Raw genomic sequence first — 23,846 nt, 5'->3', positions numbered from 1 at the left:
ATCCGCTGAGTCTATTGCCATCATTGACTGGGTTATCTCATGCTGGATTACTTCAAGAGACTTTCTATATTGGCAGTGTTGTTCAGTCATTTATACATTTATATTGTGCATATTACTGTGGATCAAAGTCAAGGTGCCCGTGTATATATTGTGTTGCAGTCTCTCCCCGTGCACCTCCTCACATATATATTCAGTGGTACAACTTGCTAGTGGCAGACCACCGACCCCTGTTTCCAGTTTCACCTGCTCCAGTATCCTCTCACATAGCAGTGGTACAACTTGCTAACGCAGACCACTGACTCCCCGGATACCTCCACTTGGATTCCATTCCTTCACTCAGACAGCGGTACAACTTGCTATCCGCAGACCGCTGACTCTCATCACCTCCTCGTTTCTGTTGGACATTCCTCCTCACTATAGCAGTGGTACAACTTGCTACCGCAGACCACTGACTACCTTCACGTGTCCTTTGTCCATACAGTTCCTCGTGTATTACTACCTCCATATTGCCAGTGCTGCTAGTCATAGACTTTCCTGAGCATCTCATCATCTGCTATTTCCTGTTCCGTGATCACCCTGCTACCAGAGTACCATATTACCACCTATACTGCTCTGGTAAGCCTATCACCTGGTGATCCCTGGGTAAAGACTCCTAGTGCCCGTGACACCGTGGTTCAGAAGCAGGTAGTCAGACAGGAGTGCAGAGATACCTGAACGACCGGAGCCGGCAGGATACAAAGTCCCTGGATGGGTGAAGCGGTGGTCTAGTAGGTGCAGCGCACAGGTAGGTAGACCAGCAGGGAAACAAATATCAGGAATCAGTAGAGCGTGGAACTGGACTCCTGGAGGACCCTGGAGAATGGCGATGGTCTAGCAGAGGGGAAAGTAGAGAGACACGAATCCAATGCTGACAGGCGGGTAGAGACCAGCGGGAACACAGGAAAGCGTGGAGAGCGGATCAGCAGTAGATGGATGAGTAGAGCTGAGGAGTAGCAGCAGCAGGTCTCTGCGGACACACGGAGGTAGCCAATAGCAACCAGCAGGTGCAGTAACGATGGCACACGGGAGAGCAGAGTTGAACTGGAACTGTTGATCACGGAGAGTAGCGGATAGCAATAGTGGCAGCAGTCTCGAGGAAACACGGGAGAGTTGAGATGAACTGAAGACTGAAGCGCACAGAGGCAGCGGATAGGAGTCAGCCAAACAGTCACGATGAAACACAGACGAGTTGCAGGTTGAAGACTGTAGTGCACGGAGGCAGCGGATAGGAATCAGCTAACAGTCACGATGAAACACAGACGAGTTGCAGGTTGAAGACTGTAGTGCACGGAGGCAGCGGATAGGAATCAGCTAACAGTCACGATGATGAAACACAGACGAGTTGCAGGTTGAAGACTGTAGTGCACGGAGGCAGCGGATAGGAATCAGCTAACAGTCACGATGATGAACAGGTGAGTGGATGTGGATTGAAGACTGTAGTGCACGGAGGCAGCGGATAGGAATCAGCTAACAGTCCCAATAATACATGGTAGAGTTGAAGTGGTTGGAAGACTGTAATGCATGGAGGCAGCGGATAGGAATCAGCTCACAGTCACGATGATACACAGAAGGGTAGATGTGGTATGGGAACCACAGTAGTAGAAGTGGTTTGAAAACCACAGAGGTAGAAGTGGTTTGGAAACCACAGGAATCAGCAGCGCTGAATAAACGAGGAAACACCTTCAGAGACTCATGGGGAATGAGACTCCAAGATCAGGCAACGTGGTGTTGACCACAGGTGCTTAATATAGGGAGTGTTGCCTGATCTGCCAATTAAGTTAAAGGAACATACACTGAAGGATTAGAAAGGGCCACGGTTCCTAAATGTCCGGGAAGAAGCACTCACAGTCCGGTGAGTGACAGTACCCCCCCTTTTAAAGGTGGGCACAGAACGCCTGGAACCGGGCTTGTCCGGATTTTCGCCATGACAGACCCAGATTCGGAACCCACAGCTAAAGAGATGCTGCAGCATCTGGTCACCCGTGTGGAACAACAGGATGTTCGTCAACAACTATTACTACAATGTTACCAGACGTTAGTCTCCCAAAGAACGTCTGGGCAGAATATTATAGCTTCTGTTGATGCTCCTGTGCTTTCCTCCGTTTCCCCAGTGCCATCCCAGGTGTCTACGGCTTCCACGCTTCACCTGCCAACTCCGTCAAAGTATGATGGAGATCCCAAAACATGTAGAGGTTTCCTCAACCAATGCTCAGTACATTTTGAGCTCCAACCTCAAAACTTTTCGACTCATCGTTCCAGAGTGGCCTATCGCATCTCATTATTCTCCGGACAAGCTCTCGCATGGGCTTCCCCTCTGTGGGAAAGAAATGATCCGTTGTTACAGGATAGTGCCAAATTTATTTCCATGTTTCGTAATGTATTCGATGAACCAGGTCGTGTTATTTCCGCTGCCTCCAGCATTCTTCGTTTACGACAGGGTTCTCGTACAGTAGGACAGTACGTCATTCAATTTAGGATCTTAGCCTCTGAGCTTCAGTGGAACACTGAAGCGTTAATTGCCGCCTTCTGGCAGGGGCTCTCGGACAAAATTAAAGATGCACTGACTACTCAAGAACTCCCTACGTCTTTAGAAGATTTGATTTCTCTTTGTCATCGTGTGGATCTCAGATTTCGTGAGAGGGACTCTGAGAGAACTACTTCAGCTAAAACATCTCTTCGTCCCACTTCTCAAATTCGTCCTGCTTCACCTCCGGTAATACCGATGGAGATTGGACGTTCCAAACTAACCTCTGCAGAGAGGAATCGAAGAATTAAGAATAGACTTTGTATCTATTGTGCTGATGCCACACATATGCTCCAGTCATGCCCCCAAAAAATCGGGAAATGCCAGGCCCTAACTAGTTCTGCAGAGGTGAAGTTAGGGTTCCTGGAGTTCTCTCCATCTTCTACGAAATCAAAAATCTGTGCATTTGACGTTACCATTACATTTGCTACTAAGTCTTTTGATTCCCAAGCTCTGATTGATTCAGGAGCTGCGGGAAATTTCATTTCTGAATCCCTTGTAAATCAATGGTCCCTACCAGTGATTACCCTGAAGACTCCTATTACGGTGACTGCTATCGATGGATCACGTATTATCAACAGTCTCATCACCTAAAGTACGTCTTCAGTGACCCTTCAGATTGGTGTTCTACACCGAGAAGAAATTTCGTTTTTAATCCTTCCTGTTACTACAAGTCCGCTTGTTTTAGGCCTTCCATGGCTTCACTGTCATTCTCCCCAGATTGACTGGCGCACTCCTCAAGTTACGTCTTGGGGACCTGAATGTCACCAACATTGTCTTTCTCGTGTTGTTCCGCGTAGAATATAGCAAACCTCCATTTCACCTTCCTCACCGGGACTTCCTCCTCAGTATGCTTCATTTGCCGACGTCTTTGATAAAGCTCAGTCTGAACGTCTTCCCCCTCATCGTTCATGGGATTGTCCGATTGACCGAGCCTTTGTGGCGTCCTAAGACGTTGAAGAGAGTCCTAAACACCAAATGTGTTTCTCTGGCTGCTTCTTCCACTAAAGTGCTACCATTTGGGAAGACCCTCGTGCCTCCTGCTCTTAGGAAAAAAATCCTTTCATGGTTTCACTCTTCTCGTTTCTCTGGACACGCTGGTGAACGCAAGACCTTTGAAATCCTCTCTCGAAGTTATTGGTGGCCTTCTATGAGGAGAGATGTCAAAGAGTTTATCGCGGCATGCGATTTATGCTCCCAGTTCAAGACCCCCCGCAGAACTCCAGCGGGGTTGCTTCAGCCACTACCCATTCCATCTAAACCTTGGACCCATATTAGTATGGACTTTGTTACTGAGCTTCCTCCTAGTAAGAATTGCAACACCATTTGGGTAGTGGTGGATAGATTTTCGAAGATGGCGCATTTTGTTCCCTTGTCTGGTTTACCTTCTTCTTCTACCCTGGCTGAACATTTCATTAGAGAAATTTTCCGTATCCATGGATGTCCGTCCGAGATCGTGTCAGATAGAGAAGTACAATTCGTTTCCAGATTCTGGCGGGCCCTTTGCAAGACCTTGGGCATACGATTAGCACTCTCATCTTCCTACCATCCCCAATTGAACGGACAAACTGAAAGAGTCAACCAAGATCTTGAGACTTTCTTAAGGATGTTCTCGTCAGCCAATCAAGACAACTGGGTAGAATTACTTCCTTGGGCTGAATTCGCTCATAACAACATGTACCATGAGTCATCATCTAAAACTCCATTCTTTGTGGTTTACGGTCACCATCCGTCTTTCCCGGAATTTCCTGCCCTCCCGCCCACCCAAGTTCCTGCTGTTGAGACTTTGTGTCAAACCTTCAAAAATATTTGGGCTCAGGTAAAAACCTGTTTAAAGAAGACATCTGCCAGATATAAGTCTTTTGCGGACAAAAAGAGACGGGCTATTCCACCATTGAAAGTCGAAGACCGGGTGTGGCTATCTACTAAGAATATTCGTTTGAAGGTTCCATCCATGAAATTTGCTCCACGTTTTATTGGTCCATATAGGATCATTCAAGTTATAAATCCAGTTTGCTTCAAACTTTTTCTTCCCAAGAGTCTTCGTATTTCCAACGCCTTCCATGTTTCCTTGCTCAAACCTCTCATCATCAACCGTTTCTCGGTCCCTCCTTCTGCACCTCGGCCACTTCAAGTTCATCAGGAGGAGGACTTTGAGATTACTCAGGTTTTGGATGCTAAAATTTCGCGAGGAGTTCTTCGTTTCCTCGTGCATTGGAAAGGCTTTGGTCCTGAGGAGCGTTCATGGATCAAAGCTGAAGATCTCAACGCTCCAGCTCTCTTGAAAAAGTTCTATACCAAATTTCCGGACAAACCCGGTTCCAGGTGTTCTGTGCCCACCTTTAAAAGGGGGGGTACTGTCACTCACCGGACTGTGAGTGCTACTTCTAAGGTAGCTAGGAACCGTGTCCGTCCATTATAATGAGGTACTGCGCATGTGCAGCCCCTTTTAACCTTCAGTTCTGTTCCTTTAACTTAATTGGCTGATCAGGCAACACTCCCTATATTAAGCACCTGTGGTCAATACCACGTGGCCTGATCTTGGAGTCTCATTCCTCATGAGTCTCTGAAGGTGTTCCAGTGCCTGCTCGTGTGTTCAGCTGATGCTGATTCCTGTTTGCCGTTTGTGGTTTCCAGACCACTTCTATTCCTCGTGTTCCTAGTGTCTTCAGCAGCTGATTCCTATCCGCTGCCTCCGTGTATCTACAGTTACAGATTACTGCAAACTCTCCTGTGTTTCATCGTGACTCCAGCAGCTGATTCCTATCCGCTACCTCCGTATATCTACAGTTACAGGTTACTGCAAACTCCCCTGTGTTTCATCGTGACTCCAGCAGCTGATTCCTATCCGCTGCCTCCGTGTATCTACATTTACAGATTACTGCAAACTCTCCTGTTTCATCGTGACTCCAGCAGCTGATTCCTATCCGCTGCCTCCGTGTATCTACAGTTACAGATTACTTCAAACTCTCCTGTGTTTCATCGTGACTCCAGCAGCTGATTCCTATCTGCTGCCTCCGTGTATCTACAGTTACAGATTACTGCAAACTCTCCTGTGTTTCATCGTGACTCCAGCAGCTGATTCCTATCCGCTGCCTCCGTGTATCTACAGTTACAGATTACTGCAAACTCTCCTGTGTTTCATCGTGACTCCAGCAGCTGATTCCTATCCGCTGCCTCCGTGTATCTACAGTTACAGATTACTGCAAACTCTCCTGTGTTTCATCGTGACTCCAGCAGCTGATTCCTATCCGCTGCCTCCGTGTATCTACAGTTACAGATTACTGCAAACTCCCCTGTGTGTCATCGTGACTCCAGCAGCTGATTCCTATCCGCTGCCTCCGTGTATCTACAGTCACAGATTACTTCAAACTCTCCTGTGTTACATCGCTACTGTTCCAGCTGATTCCTGTTAGCTACTTCAGCGTGTCTACAGAGTCCTGCTCGTCTCAGCGCTCCAGTCTGCATTCTACCTGCCGTCAGCTGACCCGCTGCCTACTGCTTCTACAGTGTGTCCATTTGTGTCAACTTGCCTGTTAGCATCGAGTCTACGCTCCTCGGCTTCCAGCTCTGCTACATCGCTTCAACTCTCCCGTGGTCTCCTGCTGTTCAATTCGATATACTACTGCTTCCTGAGTATTTGTCGTCCTTGCTGGCCTACCTACAGTGCGCTGCACCTACCTGCCGCTTCCATTCTGCAAGGACTTCTCATCTCGTCTGTTCCCTGCCGCTCAGGTATCCCTGCAGCTATCTCTAACAGCCTGCTCATCTGAACCACGGTATGCATACTTCTCATTGACTGTGCTGGTGTATTGCATATCCATCTGGACTGAGTTGTTCTCCTCCGGAGTTTCCATCCTGAGACTATTGCTATTATAGACTGTGTTTCCTTTTGCTGGACTATTCTAGTGACTTTGTTTATCTGTGCAGTGCTGTTCATTCATTATTATTATTGTGTGCAGTTCAACGTGGGATCAAGTTCAGTGTACCCGTGTAGACTCTGCATTGCATTTATCTCCTCGTGTCCTTCCTCACATATATATTCAGTGGTACAACTTGCTAGAGGCAAACCACTGATTCCTGTTTCCCTGTGTCACCAGTTGCATATATCCTCTCACATAAGCAGTGGTACAACTTGCTACACGCAAACCACTGACTTCCCCGTTACCTTCACCTGGATTCCATTCCTTCACTACAGACAGCGGTACAACTTGCTATATGCAGACCGCTGACTTCCACCTCCTTATTACTCCTGGACATTCTTCTCACTATAGCAGTGGTACAACTTGCCGTGCGCAGACCACTGACTACCCTCACGTGCCCTTGTCCATCCAGATCCTCGTGTTCAGTTACCTATTGTTTACCAGTGCTGCTAGTCATAGACTTTCTGAGCATTCTCTAACCATCTGCTGTTTTCAGTTCCATTATCACCCTGCCATCAGAGTATCATATACCAACTCAACTGCTCTGATAAGACCATCAGCGGGTGATACTGGGTAAAGACTCCTAGTGCCCGTGACACAGAGTCTAACGATCTCCCCGGTGTTCACCAAGAACCGCCGCAAGGCGGGGTGGGCTTCGCTGCCAGGAGTCGCAGGTCGCGGTCCCCAGGTTCGCCTCAAGGTGTAGTACAGCGGAGTGAAGCGGTGGTAGCGGAGTCAAACAAGCCGGTTCGGTACACAGGAATGGAGTCAGGCAGAATCAGAGGGCAACTCGGAGTCAACAAGCCAGATTCGGTACACGGGTCACAAGAATAGGAGAATGGTCAGCAAGCCGGGTCGGTACACAGGGATAGGAGAGCCAGGGAAGTCAAATAGGCAGAGATCAGCACACAGGAAGACACTGGAAACTGGAAGACACTGCAATCCACGAAGAGCAGGAGCCAGGAACAGGTAAGTGTTGCTCTGACACTCAGCGAGTGTCAGAGTGAGGTTTTTATACTGAAGGGGATTCAAAATCCCCGCCTCTAGGGTTGTGGTCATGTGACCGCCTCCGGGTGCGGTCACATGGTCCTGAATGCGGAAGTGTGGCTGGACAGAGCGGCGTGGATCAGGTAAGTCCGTGACACAGCCCAAGTCTTAGCATGGCAGCTCCACACCCTGTCCCAGATGGTCCAAGGACTATCGCATAGTTTATCCTCACAAGAGGAAGCCTCTAGGACTTCGCAAGCCCAGCAAGGTGCCCTGGAACCTGCTCTAGAACCTAAATTGAACCTGCCAGACCGTTTCTCTGGGGAGAGAGCTTTATTCCACAATTTTAAAAAAAGTTGTAAGCTCTACTTCTGACTAAAAACCCCGTTCTTCAGGTTCGGAGCAGTAAAGGGTCAGTATTATTATATCCCTTCTTCAAGGTGACCCCCAGTCCAGGACGTTCAGTCTGGCTCCTGCAAGTCCTTTATTACAGTCCATTGATGCATTTTATAATGCTTTAGGACTGCTCTATGACGACCCAGATCGGGTGGCTTCAGCCGAGGCTCAACTTAGGCCCTTAAAACAGGGTTGGCGCTCTGCTTAAGATTACTGTGCCGAGTTCAGGTGATGGTCTACCGACAGTGAATGGAACTATCCTGCTTTATGCAGTCAATTTCGCTTAGGTTTGTCGGAACAGATCAAAGATGTTTTGGTACAGTACCCTTCTCCGACATCCTTGGAGAGTCTTATGCAGCTCGCCATCAAAATCGATAGACGGATCAGAGAGAGAAAGGCGAAGAAAGAGGCACCGTCCTGTTCATCATCTGCTTTTGTTTCTGCATCCTTGGACATGGAAGAACCAATGCAATTAGGAGCCTACCGTCTCTCTGCAGAAGAAAAAAACAGAATACGGACCCAAGGTCTGTGCCTTTACTGTGGCTACAAAGGACACTTTTCTCGTTCCTGCCCTAACAAGTCGGGAAAAGAGTTGGCCTAGGAAATCAAGAGGAGGTTCCCCTAGGTCTGCAGATTATCTCCTCTAAAAATGCAGTTTCGGTTCCCATGCACATTGCTTATGGTGCTGATTCCGTTGATATCTCAGCCTTCATTGATAGTGGTGCCGCTGGAAATTTTCTGGGCATTGAATTCGCCAAGTCTTCTGGAATCCTCTTCAAGAGTATCAGTACGGTTATTATTGTATGTGGATTAGATGGAGGATCACTCCCAGGTGGCAAAATCTTGTATGAAACTCCCCTGTTACGCCTGTCTTCATCAAGTGAAATGCATAGTCAATCGGATTCAGGTCAGGTGATTGACTTGGCCATTGCATAACATTCCACTTGTTAGCCTTAAAAATAAGATATTATTGCCTGAAACACTTCAGAATTCATCCTGTTGCTTTTGTCAGCAGTCACATTATCAATATATACAAGGGAGCCAGTTCCATTGGCAGCCATACATGCCCACGCCATGACACTACCACCACCATGCTTCACTGATGAGGTGGTATGTTTTGGATCATGAGCAGTTCCTTTCCTTCTCCATACTCTTCTCTTCCCATCACTCTGGTACAAGTTGGTCTTTGTCTCATCTGTCCATAGGATGTTGTTCCAGAACTGTAATGGCTTTTTTAGATGTTGTTTGCCAAACTCTAATCTGGTCTTCCTGTTTTTGTCACTCACAAATGGTTTACATCTTGTGGTGAACCCTCTATATTCACTCTTGTGAAGTCTTCTCTTGATTGTTGACTTTGACACATATACACCTACCTCCTGGAGAGTGTTCTTGACTTGGCCAACTGCTGCGAAGGGGTTTTTCTTCACCAGGGAAAAAATTCTTCTGTCATCCACCACAGTTGTTTTCCGTGGTCTTCCGGGTCTTTTGGTGTTGCTGAGCTCTCCAGTGTGTTCTTTCTTTTTAAGAATGTTACAAACAGTTGATTTGGTCACACCTAATATTTTTGCTATCTCTCTGATGGGTTTGTTTTGATTTTTCAGCCTAATGATGGCTTGCTTCACTGATAGCGACAGCTCTTTGGATCTCATATTGAGAGTCGACAGCAACAGATTCCAAATGCAAATGTCACACCTAGAATCAACTCCAGACCTTTTGCCTGCTTAATTGATGATGAAATAACAAGGGAATAGCCCACACATATCCATGAAATAGGTTTTGAGTCGATTGTCCCATTACTTTTGGTCCCTTAATAAGTGGGAGGCACATATAGAAACTGTTGTAATTCCTACACCGTTCACCTGATTTGGATGTAAATACCTTCGAATTAAAGCTGAAAGTCTGCAGTTAAAGCAAATCTTGTTTGTTTCATTTCAAATCCATTGTGGTGGTGCATAGAGCCCAAAATATGAGAATTGTGTCAATGTCCCAATATTTATGGACCTGACTGTATAAACATACACATACACACAGATTTATCTACATGCGTACATCATTCAACACGAAATAAACCTGTAGTCATGCATTTATCTACATGCGTGCAGTATTTATATTCCCTAGAAATCAACCAACCCTACCCTGGATTTGAATCCTAGACCTCATGCATGCTAACCCATCTTCTTACTGTGCTTGCTACAGCCAAAGCCATGGAGAATGTGTCCTCCTCCAGCCAACATAAACTTACAATAGGCCGTATCTGTGTGCAGTAGCCCCTTCACGTCCTCTTTAAGCCCCCCCCCCACTTCATCTTTAGGCCCCTCCCACTACTCCCTAAGCCATACCCTTGCACTATAAGCCACAACCCTTCCTCTTTAGGCCCCTCTCCTTATACATATATACATAAAAATCACAGTATACAAGTTACATATACAAATATAATTTAAAAAAAAAACCTTTAACAACTAGTATAAGGTACTGGGGCAGACTGTATTTATAGTAAGGTAGAGCCAATGTCCCTGACAAGGGTGGAAGCAGACATTTGTAGGCCACCATGTACCATCCAATGGTGAAGACTAACACGTGGCCTCATGACAGCTGCAGCTATGGCTAGTCCCAGGCACTGACCACACTGCCAGCCTATGAGAGAGGGGCATGCTGGGAAACGTTTAGGGCGGCAATTCGCCAAATATGATGCGAGGGGCGGAGCTTGGGACGAGACACGCTGTGATTGGATAGAATAAATTCACTTTCGCCCTTCCGCTGCTAATCTCAAAGCGCCCAACGCCTGGATGAGAATACGCATGCGCAGTAAAGGCCGGCGTCTCGCATTGGAAGATGACTGAGGGGCGTGGTTTATATGTTGGGGCGGAAGAGACGTCCTGCCGATCCCAGTTACTGGCGGAAGTACCGGGTGACAGACGGAAGCGTCTAGTGTCTTGTCGGTTTCGAGGATGGAAGAGGAGAGTCTGGAAGCACGGATCAGTGAGTGTTGGGAGGGCTACATTCAGGTGACAGCCCGGCACATTGGGCGCAACTTCCGCATTATGTCTGTGACGTCATCGGCTGTTCTGTAACTTTCTCAGTCAAGATACGTCGCCGGGCACGTCATCGGCCCGAGTATGACGTCAATTTGATGTGACTGTACATGTTACAGCCTGTATGATGGTGCATGCGGTGATGTCACAGTACACGTTACAGCGATGGTATGTGCGGTGATGTCACAGTACACGTTACAGTGATGGTATGTGCGGTGATGTCACAGTACACGTTACAGCGATAGGTATGTGCGGTGATGTCACAGTACACGTTACAGTGATGGTATGTGCGGTGATGTCACAGTACACGTTACAGCGATGGTATGTGCGGTGATGTCACAGTACACGTTACAGCGATGGTATGTGCGGTGATGTCACAGTACACGTTACAGCGATAGGTATGTGCGGTGATGTCACAGTACACGTTACAGTGATAGGTATGTGCGGTGATGTCACAGTACACGTTACAGCGATGGTATGTGCGGTGATGTCACAGTACACGTTACAGCGATGGTATGTGCGGTGATGTCACAGTACACGTTACAGCGATGGTATGTGCGGTGATGTCACAGTACACGTTACAGCGATAGGTATGTGCGGTGATGTCACAGTACACGTTACAGCGATGGTATGTGCGGTGATGTCACAGTACACGTTACAGCGATAGGTATGTGCGGTGATGTCACAGTACACGTTACAGCGATGGTATGTGCGGTGATGTCACAGTACACGTTACAGTGATAGGTATGTGCGGTGATGTCACAGTACACGTTACAGCGATGGTATGTGCGGTGATGTCACAGTACACGTTACAGCGATGGTATGTGCGGTGATGTCACAGTACACGTTACAGCGATAGGTATGTGCGGTGATGTCACAGTACACGTTACAGCGATGGTATGTGCGGTGATGTCACAGTACACGTTACAGCGATGGTATGTGCGGTGATGTCACAGTACACGTTACAGCGATGGTATGTGCGGTGATGTCACAGTACACGTTACAGCGATGGTATGTGCGGTGATGTCACAGTCCACGTTACAGCGATAGGTATGTGCGGTGATGTCACAGTACACGTTACAGCGATAGGTATGTGCGGTGATGTCACAGTACACGTTACAGCGATGGTATGTGCGGTGATGTCACAGTACACGTTACAGCGATAGGTATGTGCGGTGATGTCACAGTACACGTTACAGCGATAGGTATGTGCGGTGATGTCACAGTACACGTTACAGCGATAGGTATGTGCGGTGATGTCACAGTACACGTTACAGCGATAGGTATGTGCGGTGATGTCACAGTACACGTTACAGCGATAGGTATGTGCGGTGATGTCACAGTACACGTTACAGCGATAGGTATGTGCGGTGATGTCACAGTACACGTTACAGCGGCTCTGCATGCGGTGATGTTACAGCGATGGTATGTGTGGTGATGTCACAGTATATGTTATAGCAGTTGTATTATTATTATCATCATCATTTATTTGTTGGGCACCACAAGGTTTCCGCAGCGCCGTACATAGTACAAACAGTAGACCATACAGGGTTAAATAGTACAGAACGATAAACACACGGTACCAATGCTTCAGTAACTCCAGGACAGCCATATGGAGTAAGGACAGAGCAGAAGAATAGGTATGGAGACACGAGGGAAGAGGGGCCCTGCTCATAAGAGCTTACATCCTAAGGGAGGGTGGACAAATCAAACACGAGAGGGAGCTGGTGATGCCAGGGGAGAGAAGAAGGGGCCTGGGGAGAGAGGGAATAGCGAGCAGAGTAGATGAGAGGTTAAGTGGATGGTTGATAAGCTTTGAGGAACAGGTGAGTTTTAAGTGCTCGTTTGAAGGAGCACAGATTGGGAGCGAGACGGATGGAACGAGGGAGGTCATTCCAGTGCAGGGGGGCAGCTCGGGCGACGTCTTGGATTCTGGAGTGGGAAGTGGTAATTAGAGTGGAGGAGAGACGACGGTCATTAGCAGAGCGCAGGGACCGGGCAGGCGTGTGAATGGTGAGGAGGTTGGAGATATAGGGAGCAGTAGACAGGGAGAGAGCCTTGTAAATGGTGGTCAGGAGTTTTAAAGAGGATTCTGTAGGGGATGGGGGGAGCCAGTGTAAGGCATGGCAGAGAGGGGAGGCAGAAGAGGAGCGGCGTGAGAGAAAGATGAGTCTAGCAGCCGCATTGACTACAGAGCGGAGGGGGGGCGAGATGTGAGAGGGCGGGGCTAGTGAGGAGAAGGTTGCAGTAGTCGAGGCGGAAGATGAGTGCGTGGATGATGATTTTGGTGGCGTCTTGTGAGAGGAAGGGTCGGATGCGGGCGATGTTGCGCAGTTGGAAGCGACAGGCTTGAGCAAGGGATTGGACATGGGGGGGCAAAAGAGAGAGAGGAGTCTAGGGTGACACCCAGGCAGCGGAGTTGGGTGACAGAGGAGATGGTGGTGTTATTAACAACGATGGTGAGGTTGTGGTGGGAGGGGAGTCTAGGAGGAGGGAAGACAATGAGTTTGGTTTTAGAGATGTTAATTTTGAGAAAGCGGGAGGACATCCAGGAGGAGATGGCAGAGAGGCAGTCAGATACACGAGAGAGGAGGGAGGAAGAGAGATCAGGAGAAGAAATGTAAAGTTGAATGTCGTCAGCATAAAGGTGATACTGAAGACCAAAGGAGGAGATAAGGGCACTGAGGGAGGATGTGTAGAGCGAAAAGAGTAGGGGTCGAGGACAGAGCCCTGGGGGACTCCTACCGAGAGAGGGGAGGGGGGGTGGAGGAAGAGCCAGACATGGAGACAGAGAAGGAGCGGTTAGCAAGGTAGGAGCAGAACCAGGCGTGGACGGAACCAGAGAGGCCGAGAGAGAGAGAAGAGTTTGCAGAAGGAGGGGGTGGTCAACAGTGTCAAAGGCCGCCGGAGGTCAAGAAGGATGAGTATGGAGAAGTGACCCTTAGATTTGGCCGATAGGAGGTCATTGGTCACTTTGGCAGGGCAGTTTCAGTAGAGTGGAGGGGTCGGTATCCAGATTGGAGAGGGTCAAGGAGGGAATTGTCCGAGAGATATCTGGTGCGGCGACAGCAGACAATTCGCTCAAGAAGTTTGGAGGCGTAGGGGAGAAGAGAGATGGGGCGATAGTTGGCGACCGAGGTGGGGTCAAGAATAGGTTTTTTGAGGATAGGAGAGATAAGAGCATGTTTAAATGAGGAGGGTACTACACCAGAGGAGAGTGATAGGTTAAAAAGGTGTGCCAGGTAGGAGCAGGCAGTGGGAGAGCGAAGGAGGTTAGAGGGGATGGGATCGAGAGGACAGGTGGAGTGGAAAGAATAAGGGAGCGAACTTCTTCGCCTGATGTGGGGCAGAAGGAGCACCAGAGTTGATTGTTGGAGGGGGGTGAAGCGATGTGGACAGCGGGTGAGGGGATTGAGGCGGAGATGTTAAGTCTGATGGCTTCAATTTTGGAAGAGAAGAAAGTGGCGAAGTCAGCAGCGGAGAGGGAAAGTGGTACCGGAGGGGGAGAAAGGAGGGAGTTCAAGGGTGAAACAGGTGACAGGGATTAGAGGACTGAGAGGAATGAGGGACTTGAAGAAGGTTTGTTTGGCAAAGGAGAGGGCAGAGCAAAATGAGGAGAGGATAAATTTAAAGTGGAGGAAGTCAGCCAGGGAGCGAGATTTCCTCCAGAGGCGTTCCGCAGTGCGAGAGCATTTTTGGAGGAAGCGGGTGAGTTTGGAGTGCCAAGGTTGGGGAATAAGGCGGCATTGGTGGACAGGAGAGGCAGGGGCGACCGCATCCAGGGCAGTAGTGAGGGAGTGGTTGTAGAGAAAGGATGGCAGGTCAGGGAGGGAATGGGAGAGAGTCAAGAGGAGAAAAAGATGGGGTCGATCGCTTCAAGGTTGCGTCTGGTGAGGGTAGCTTTCGGCGGGGGAGGAGCAGGGGAGGAGGACAGAGTGAAAGAGAGCAGATGATGGTCAGAGAGTGGGAAGGGAGAGTTGTAGAAATCGGAGAGATCGCAGAGATGAGAGAAGACAAGGTCGAGAGAGTGACCAAGACAGTGGGTGGGGGAGGAGGTCCACTGAGTGAGGCCTAAGGAGGAGGTGAGGGAGAAAAGCTTGATGGTGGCAGGGTCGGAGCAGTTGTCAATGGGGATGTTGAAGTCGCCAAGTATGATGGAGGGAAGGTCAGAGGAAAGGTAGTGGGGGAGCCAGGCAGCAAAGTTATCTAGGAAGAGGGAGGTGGGGCCAGGGGGACGATAGATGACAGAGACACGGAGGTGGATAGGAGAGAAGAGACGGATGGAGTGAACTTCAAAGGAGGAGAAAGAGAGGGAAGGTAGGGTGGGAATGACCCGAAAAGTGCAGCAGGAGGACAGGAGAAGGCCCACTCCACCTCCTGGATGTTCATTCGGTCTGGTGGAGTGGGTGAAGGAGAGGCCACCATAGGAGAGAGCGGCAGGTGAGGTGGTATCAGAAGGAGTGAGCCAGGTTTCAGTGATGGCAAGAAGGTTAAGAGAGTTGGAGATGAAGAGGTTGTGGATGGAAGTCAGTTTGTTACGGATGGACCTAGAGTTCCAGAGGGCGCAGGAGAATGGGAGAGAAGAATGAGGAGAGATGTGGATAAGATTGTCGGGGTTAATGGAGCGAGGGGGGGAGTGAGGGTTGGACCAGTGTAGGGAGGTGGGGGAGGGGTTGATGGAGAGATGGGACCGCGAGAGAAGGGCTGGTGGAGGTGGCTCGGGGAGAGGATGGGTATGGGAAAGGAGCGGGGCGGCATAGTGAGAAATGGGGGACAAGAGTGGGAGAGACACGGCAGCAGGGGCAGGAGGAGAAAAATGGAGTTAAGTTAGATACGGATGACGGAGCAGAGAAAGACAGTAAGAGGGCCAGTATGGGATTGAGGAACGGAGTGAAAACAGAAGGGCAGAGGCAAAACAATATGAACGATGCTAAGTGGGGAAGAGCAGGGTCAAAGCACTGTAGACAATGAAAGTTGAGGAGAATAAAATAACAATCTAAGCAATAAAACAATGAGTGGTGGGGAACAATAAAATAGAGGTGGGATGGATAAGTGTGATTCTCTAAAAATAAATAAATAATATGTTGTATATGTGTTACAGCTGGTGTATGAGACGTAGGTGGACCAGTGAGTGTGCTCCTTATGGTGTCATGTGATTTGTAGTGCTTTGTGTTAAGACCTTACTTGAGCAACTTTTTCTGTGAGTTCCGTCTGATTTTGTTCTTTCTCCACAGACAGGGCCACAAACCCACTCAACAAGGAGCAGGACTGGGAAGATGTGCAGACTTTTTGTGATCAGCTGAACCGTGATCTGGAAGGGTGAGGGAGTTTCAGTGTAATTTAAGGGTCATTACAGCTAATGGCATTCACAGGCAGGAACTAAAGTTTAGATCAGAAGTGTTGTATAGGGAAGTGGGGGTCAACATGATTGCAGCAATATAATGGGGCCGCACACTTCACTAAGAGGATTCCTAATGCCCTGGTAATGCCATTTAGGTGGTACTGTTGACAATGTGGAAGGCATTTTGTAGTGAAACTACTTCACCGACTGGGTATCTGGTGCTGTGGGAAAAGGGGCATGGGGCTATATAACTGAATATTATGCTCAAGCTTTTGATTTGTTCGCGGTTTATGAGCGTTGGTTTAAGAACTATGCTCCTTATATTTCTCATCCATGTGGGGACACTGGAAACTGTGGGGTATAGAGAGTGGTTGCTGGAGCCTTGGCATTTTCAAATTTGGTACTGAAATTAAAGAAGTAGTGGATGAACTTCCTGGACCTTCTGTTCGACACCTGACCCAGCCATAGGAAAAGATCCACTCGCTACAGGGACTGGTGAAGTCCCTGTTAGCTCGTAGGTGGGTGTCAGTTCATCTGGGTCTAAACGGTGGGAAGGATGGTCCATATTTAAAGCAGTGTAATTTGGACAGTTTCATTCACAAGTGTTCCAGGGTAAGTTAATCTCGAAGTCCCATAGTTGTACATTAGACTGACTTTCTGTCTGTTATTAGAGGCACGAGTTTCACTCCGCTGGTGGCGGAACAGGCAACCTCAATAGGGTTTGCCATGTGGAAATGGACATTGGTGACAACAGATGCCAGGCTCAGAGGCTGGGGTGTGGCGGTGCTCCAGCACGGGTTGCAGTGGGTTTGAACTCAGTAGGGGTCTAAACTTCTGACCAATGAGCTTGGACTTAAGAGCGTTTCTCAAAGCTGTACACAAAGGCCAACATTTTCTTTGAAACAATAACAATAATCATCATCATCATTTATTTATATAGCGCCAACATATTCCGTAGCGCTTTACAATTGGGGACAAACATAATCACAAATCATGTACTTTGTTGTCTAGTTGTGTTTGTTTTCTGTGAGGAAGGGTCATAAAAGTGCAAGCTGTACCTAAATCACCAGGTGGGCACCATGAATGCCTTAGTTATGAGGGTGACTGATAGGATGTTCTGCCGGGTGGCTCCACAGGCATGTCTAGTTGATGCCATGGCAGCCCCCACAGCACTGGACTGGCCCAGGATGTCCTGGTACACTGAAATCATGGATGTTGAAGCATATGATTCGTAAGTCCAAGGGGTTCTCTTATAGTGTGTTTTAGACCATAATCAAGGCTTACAAGCCTGTGTCAGCCAGAAATTACCACAGTCTGCAAGATCTACATCTCCTGATATGAATTGAAGGGGTTTCCTACCCTTTTCTTTCAGGCTTGACCGGTTACTGCAATTTCTGCAGGACGGGCTGGAAGGGGAGTTAAAACTATGTTTGTTGAAGGTCCAGATTTCAGCCCTTTTGCTTTTCTTTTGGAGAAACTGTATTTTGCCTGAGGTACAGATCTTCTTACATATATGAACACCCTCCCTATTGGTTCAGTGGAGTTGAAATTCCTTAGTTTTGTCTTGTAGATCTTCTTTCTTCATATTTCACAAGGATAGAAATCTTCAGTCCAAGATGGTATCACAGTTCCGCCTAAATCATTAATTTGTTATTCCGGCTTTGGACTGGGATAATTCTTTAGCGGAGGTGGGCCCTCTAGATGTCGTTGGTTTCTTGAGAACCCATGTAGATAGGACTAGGGACTTGTACAGGAAGGGTGACCTTTGGTCCTGTACAACATAAATAAGAGAGGCTTGTCAGCCCCTAAACAGACCATTGCCCAGTGGATTACTGTGGTGTTTTTTTTTTGTTTTTTGTTTTTTTTTTGCCAGGCTTACAACAGAGTGGGGCAGCCTGACCAGTGTCGCCTCTGGATGTGAGTGAAAATAGGATTTTCACACTTGCATTAAATACTTTTCTCTGAATCCATTTGGGGACACTGGACACCCACCCTTTACACTCTTGTTTTTGTTATGTTCTGTTTTTTGTTCTTTCAGTTATCCTTGTTAGGATTCTGGTTTTTGGGGGTCATTTTCTCCTCTTTTTAATCTGTACTCCTGTTTCAGGGTTTTGTTAGACAAGCACTGAATGTTAGAATGTAGCCAGTTTGGTATAGAAGGGGAGAAGCTTCAGTTTCAGCGCTAAATGTGAAAGTGCTGAAGTCTCCAGTGACCACTTTCTATATCCCATAAACTCCCAGATCCCCCATTTAATTCACAAAAAAGGATTTAACATAATTACAAAAATCCTATTATTGCTACAGTCAAAAACCCTCTTTTTAAACCTATTGCTATTGTTTTCTTGGCTAGGCCTCAACTCGCTACAAGACTTTTGGCACACAAGATACAGTCCCCACAAGAATGGGAGGCCATGCAAGCTCTGACGGTAACTCTTTTTATGTACAACTTTATCCTTTCTACATTCCATTTGTCTATCTCCTGATTTAATAATTAATCCGTTTCATTAGTCAGTCTTTCATGAAGATATGTTATATTTTCCCTCATGTAGGTTTAGGGGACACTGAGATAAATACCCCCCCCCCCCCTCCTCCCTCTCCAGACACACTACACAGCTTAATTTTTTAGCTCGGTGTCCTTAGGAGCCAGAGAGCCTGTAATTTAAAGCATCTATTTTTTTTATTTTTTTTTCTAATCAATGCCTCCAGTAAGAATGGCAGTGGCTTTACTAGCCTCCTATTTCTTCAAACCCTACCTCCCCATCATTCTTGTCATGACATGGGCCCACCATGAGCTAGTTTTTTGTTATATTCAATGTTTACTACCCAGTTGTGGTGACAGATGTACACCTTCTTAATTAACTACCTTATGTTTCAGGTACTGGAAGCGTGTATGAAAAATTGTGGAAAAAGATTTCACAACGAGGTTGGGAAGTTCCGTTTCCTTAACGAGCTGATAAAAGTAGTTTCTCCTAAGGTAAGTGTGATGGAAGAAGTTAATCCGTGTCTAGACTGAGGTATTACTCTATGCTGGGTAGGCTCAATGTTTATTGCGAGAAGCTGCCCACTGGTCGCATTAACAAAACCATGCACAACTGCTCTTTTCCATTCCAAGTCCCAGAGAAGTTCACTCCCAAATGTTCCCTCCCCTGCACAATGAGCCTGCAGCTCCAAGTCCTAAAGGATCGTAGCCTTATATATTCTATAAACCCTAGAACGGGAGACAGTAGAATCTTCTATTCCATCCCTGTTCATTTATGCCAAAGGTTTATAAATCCTCTCCTCTCATAGTATTGGCAGCATTCGTAGAGAATTATCCCTTCCACTGTGCAACTAGCTCTGAACCCGTCCCAATTAACTCCACCAAATTGAATTAGATGTCCTGGAGATGGGTGTGGTCAGGGTTTATACGAGGCTCCTAAATGTCTGCTGTGCAGGAGGATCTTTTCTTGTTGGCTTAGGTCTATTGCAAAGGGACAGTTGAATATCCAGTATGGTAGGGGGAATCTGCGCACCTGACCAATAAGCCACGGTCATAGTTCCAGGTATTCACCTGGAACTATGAGACTTGTTCTCTTGTCTGGAATTGAGGCAGATGGTAGGTGAATATTGTAGCTCTTGGGCACGAATGGTGGCCATGGTTCACAGTATAGGTTTGGTTGCTTTTCACTACCTCACGGTTGGAGAGACAACAAGGCACTGTACTTTTTATCTACAGTCATGGGCAAACATTTTGAGAATGACACAAGTATTGGTTTTTGCAAAGTTTGCTGCTTTAGTGTTTAGACCTTTTTGTCAGATGTTGCTATGTTATACTGAAGTTAAATTACAAGCATTTCCTAAGTGTCAAAGGCTTTTATTGACAATTACATTAAGTTTATGCAAAGAGTCAATATTTTTAGCGTTGACCCTTCTTTTTGAAGACCACTGCAAGTCGCCCTGGCATGCTGTCATTCAACCACATACTGGCTGATTGCCGCCCATTCTTGCCTAATCAATGCTTGGAGTTTGCCAGAATTTGTGGTTTTTTTGTTTGTCCACTCGCCTCTTGAGGATTGACCACAAGTTCTCAATGGGATTAAGGTCTGGGGAGTTTCCTGGCCATGGACCCAAAATGTCAATGTTTTGATCCATGAGCCACTTGGCTATCACTTCTGCCTTATGGCAAGGTGCTCTATCATGCTGGAAAAGGCATTGTTCGTCACCAAACTGTTCTTGGATGGTTGGGAGAAGTTGCTGTTGAATGATGTTTTGGTACCATTCTTTGTTCATGGCTGTGTTCTTAGGTTAAATTGTGAGTGAGCCCACTCCCTTGGCTGAGACACACATGAATGGTCTCAGGATGCTTTACTGTTGGCACGGACACAGGACTGACGGTAGCACTCAATTTTCCTTCTCCGGTCAAGCGTTTTTCCAGATGCCTCAAACAATCTGAAAGGAGATTCATCAGAGAAAATGACTTTACCTCAGTCCTCAGCAGTCAAATCCCTGTACCTTTTGCAGAATATTAGTCTGTCCCTGATGTTTTTCCTGGAGAGAAGTGGCTTCTTTGCTGGCCTTCTTGACACCAGGCCATTCTCCAAAAGTCTTCGCCTCACTGTGTGTGAAAATGCACTCACACCTGCTTGCTGCGATTACTGAGCAAGCTCTGCACTGGTGGTGCCCTGACCACGCAGTTGAATCAACTTTAGGAGACAGTCCTGGCGCTTGCTGGATGATGTTGGACGCCCTGAAGCCTTCTTCTCAACTACTGAGCCTCTCTCCTTGAAGTTCTTGATGATCCGGTAAATGGTTGATTTAGATGCAATCTTATCTAGCAGCAATATCCTTGCCTGTGAAGCCCTTTTTGTGCAAAGCAATGGTGACTGCATGTGTTTCCTTGCAGATAACCATGGGTAACAGAGGAAGATCAATGATTTCAAGCACCTTCCTCCTCATTTTTTTAAAGCTTCCAGTCTGTTCTAACACAATCGGAATGACAGAGTGATCTCCAGCCTTGTCCTCATCAACATTCTCACCTGTGTTAACAAGAGAATCACTGATATGTCAGCTGGTTCTTTTGTGGCAGGCTTGAAATGCAGTAGAAATGTTGTTTTCTGGATAAAGTTCATTGTCATGGCAAAGAGGGACTTTAAAATTAATTGCAATTCTTCTGATCACTCTTCATGACATTCTGGAGTATATGCAAATTGTCATCATAAAAACTGAGGCAGCAGACTTTGTGAAAAATAATATTTGTGTCATTCTCAAAACTTTTGGCCATGACTGTACTTTACTTAATTCCCACAGAACTGGGTTTAAATTGCATTGAGTCTGTGTTATTGTTTTAAGGATGTTTTGCAGGACATTAGCAAAAATAAATGCTACACCTTGCTTTTCCAAGTTACTCTCCCCTTCATTATATATTTCAATAAAAACCTAAATGATGAGTGTAAGTGTAAATACTTGCATATAAGTATTTCTTTGACTAGTGATTTGAGTGACGACAAAGATAATATCCACCATATGGCCGCTTTAAGTAAATAGATCATTGTGACAGGATGGACCACCTATGCTACCATGTCCATGTTCCTGGGGGCTGGCTGGGCTTGTCCTACCACTGTCCCCTTTCTTTATCCCAAATTGCGCCCCTTCAAACGCAGTAGGAGGAGCTTCTGCTGCCACAACTTGGCTCCTTCACCGACACCTACGACCGCTTCCTTCTGGGTAACTCTCGCTGCTAGTGTACCCTCTTGCTAGGCACCTGAGCTGGTACACCTGACCTCTTTCTTCAGATTAGGAATGCCGTGGGTGGTTCCCTTTGGCCTATCACACTGACCAGAGCTGCATGGTAGTGGGCAGAGCGTTGGTACTAGATGCTGGGCGCCAACCTCAGAACAGCTGGATAACTGATTAGATTGATCTAATATGTAGGTCACAGGAATTACAGCAGGTAAGTAGGCATGAAGCAGTGATGTTTTAATAGCTCAAGCCGCCCTAATAAAGACATTTACACGCTAGTTTGAGGTACTAGCGTGTAAAGTGACAGATGGAATAATACATTACATGGTCAAACAGAGCTCTCTTTATACAGACTCTGACACACATGTTGTTAGGGGGTAACCTTGCTCCCTGTTCCTAGATAGCACCTCAAAGACTGAGATATCACAGCAGATATTTATCATCAGGATGTGATATATCCCCACAACTTGGAATTTACGCAATTTTAAACTTTAACAAAATTTACACCAATCTGTGATCTCCTCGATCACTTGTTGGGTTTAATAACTCTCAGGTGCAGAATGCCAGTCCAACAATTCCCCCCCCCCCCCCCCTTCCATGCTTTCAGGCTAAAAGGGCATTTTGTTCACTGAGATAAGGTCTGATTAACTTAATTAGCATGTGATTAACCTACCTGTGGAAGTTCCAAAACGAAAGCATGTTTCCTCCCCTGGCATACTGTCTCAGAAATAAATATATTTCCTATACATATAAACAACCCGATTATAAAAATAATCATTACGTTTGCAGTGTAATGCAGCAGTGCACTGTATCCCTAATTATAATAAATTTATCTTTCATCCATCTGAGGGACACTGCTTACCATGTGGTTGTGTGAGGGGGAGGAGGAGTTGACATTTAACTAGTTAATTCAGTGACAGACCCCTCCCCCTGCAACTCCCCTGTACTTCCAGTTTTATGTTAGGTGCCCAAAGGAGTTATTTTTCGCTGGGCAGTGAATTTTAATTCACTGTGTATCAGGTTATGTTTTATTTTCCGTTTTTTTTTTATTTTCCTTAGGTGTGAGTGTGCTCTGTTACATACAGAGCACACTCGTTAAAAGGAGCAACTGTCAGGAGAGCCAGACGGCTCGCGCTGACAGGATAGATTTTTATTTTTTACTGGGCTCCTATACAGTGTGACAAGCGGCTTATACAAGCCGCTGTCACACTGAGGATGGTTAGATTGACCGGCGCTGCCACGAAGGCAGAGAGCGCACAGTGAGGCTGTCTTCTTGGAACAGACCAAGTCCCCCTCCTCAGAAAAGGAGGGGGGGGGGACTTGGTGGTGCGGTGCCTGAACTAACAGGACACTGCAGACAGCCAGATAAAAGACACAGTGGTGAAGCAAAAGAAGCAGTAAATCGCCTGGGCAATATTTTGGCTGCAAAGGAGCAGACAAATGATGGGGAGAGTTAAGTAAATAGAACTTCCCTGTCTGCACTACACAAGTGGACTCATCTGGCGCCAAAATATGCAGGGAAAGGAGAAGATTCAGCTTCTGGGCTAGCAGAGCTACTGACGGGCTTCTCCCTCGCCTGTGCTTAGTCCAGAAAGGCTAAGAACCCAAACTTGTCTATATACTTCCTATTGTAGAAAGTGATGTATTAGGACATTGTGATATGTATATACTTGTATTGGGACATAGTATATTACATGTATAGATACTTTCTCTTTCCTACCATTGGGGGACACTGCGATACATTGGGGTGGACTGGGAGTTTAGGCACTTATAAACTTGTTGGTTTGTCACACTCCTCCCCTACTATGCCCCTCCTCTCCAGCTCAGACCTCAGTCTTTTGTAAGTGCCTAGGAGATAGGTCACTTGGGTATAGGCTCCTGCCTAT

The 23,846-nt window shown here is 46.9% G+C and overlaps 1 protein-coding gene across 3 annotated transcripts in view; it reads left to right on the top strand.

The window, feature by feature from the left end:
- The first annotated feature begins 10,740 nt into the window (after positions 1-10,740).
- GGA1 (golgi associated, gamma adaptin ear containing, ARF binding protein 1) overlaps positions 10,741-23,846 on the top strand; it is a 68,714-nt gene continuing 55,608 nt past the window's right edge. The window contains exons 1-4 of one of the 3 annotated variants that reach the window (XM_075183962.1): positions 10,741-10,848; positions 16,136-16,220; positions 18,593-18,668; positions 19,118-19,216. In XM_075183962.1, the coding sequence (XP_075040063.1) occupies positions 10,818-10,848; positions 16,136-16,220; positions 18,593-18,668; positions 19,118-19,216 (291 nt within the window). In that variant the 5' untranslated portion in view covers positions 10,741-10,817. Of the gene's footprint in view, positions 10,875-10,970; positions 11,070-16,135; positions 16,221-18,592; positions 18,669-19,117; positions 19,217-23,846 lie in introns of those variants that run through there. The other 2 variants (XM_075183963.1, XM_075183964.1) reach the window with 2 other exon arrangements.

This window comes from Mixophyes fleayi, chromosome 8 (assembly GCF_038048845.1).
Source record: "Mixophyes fleayi isolate aMixFle1 chromosome 8, aMixFle1.hap1, whole genome shotgun sequence".
NCBI lineage: Eukaryota > Metazoa > Chordata > Amphibia > Anura > Limnodynastidae > Mixophyes > Mixophyes fleayi.
Note: the sequence above shows the minus strand (reverse complement) of the source record. Positions and strands in the feature narration are given on the sequence as shown.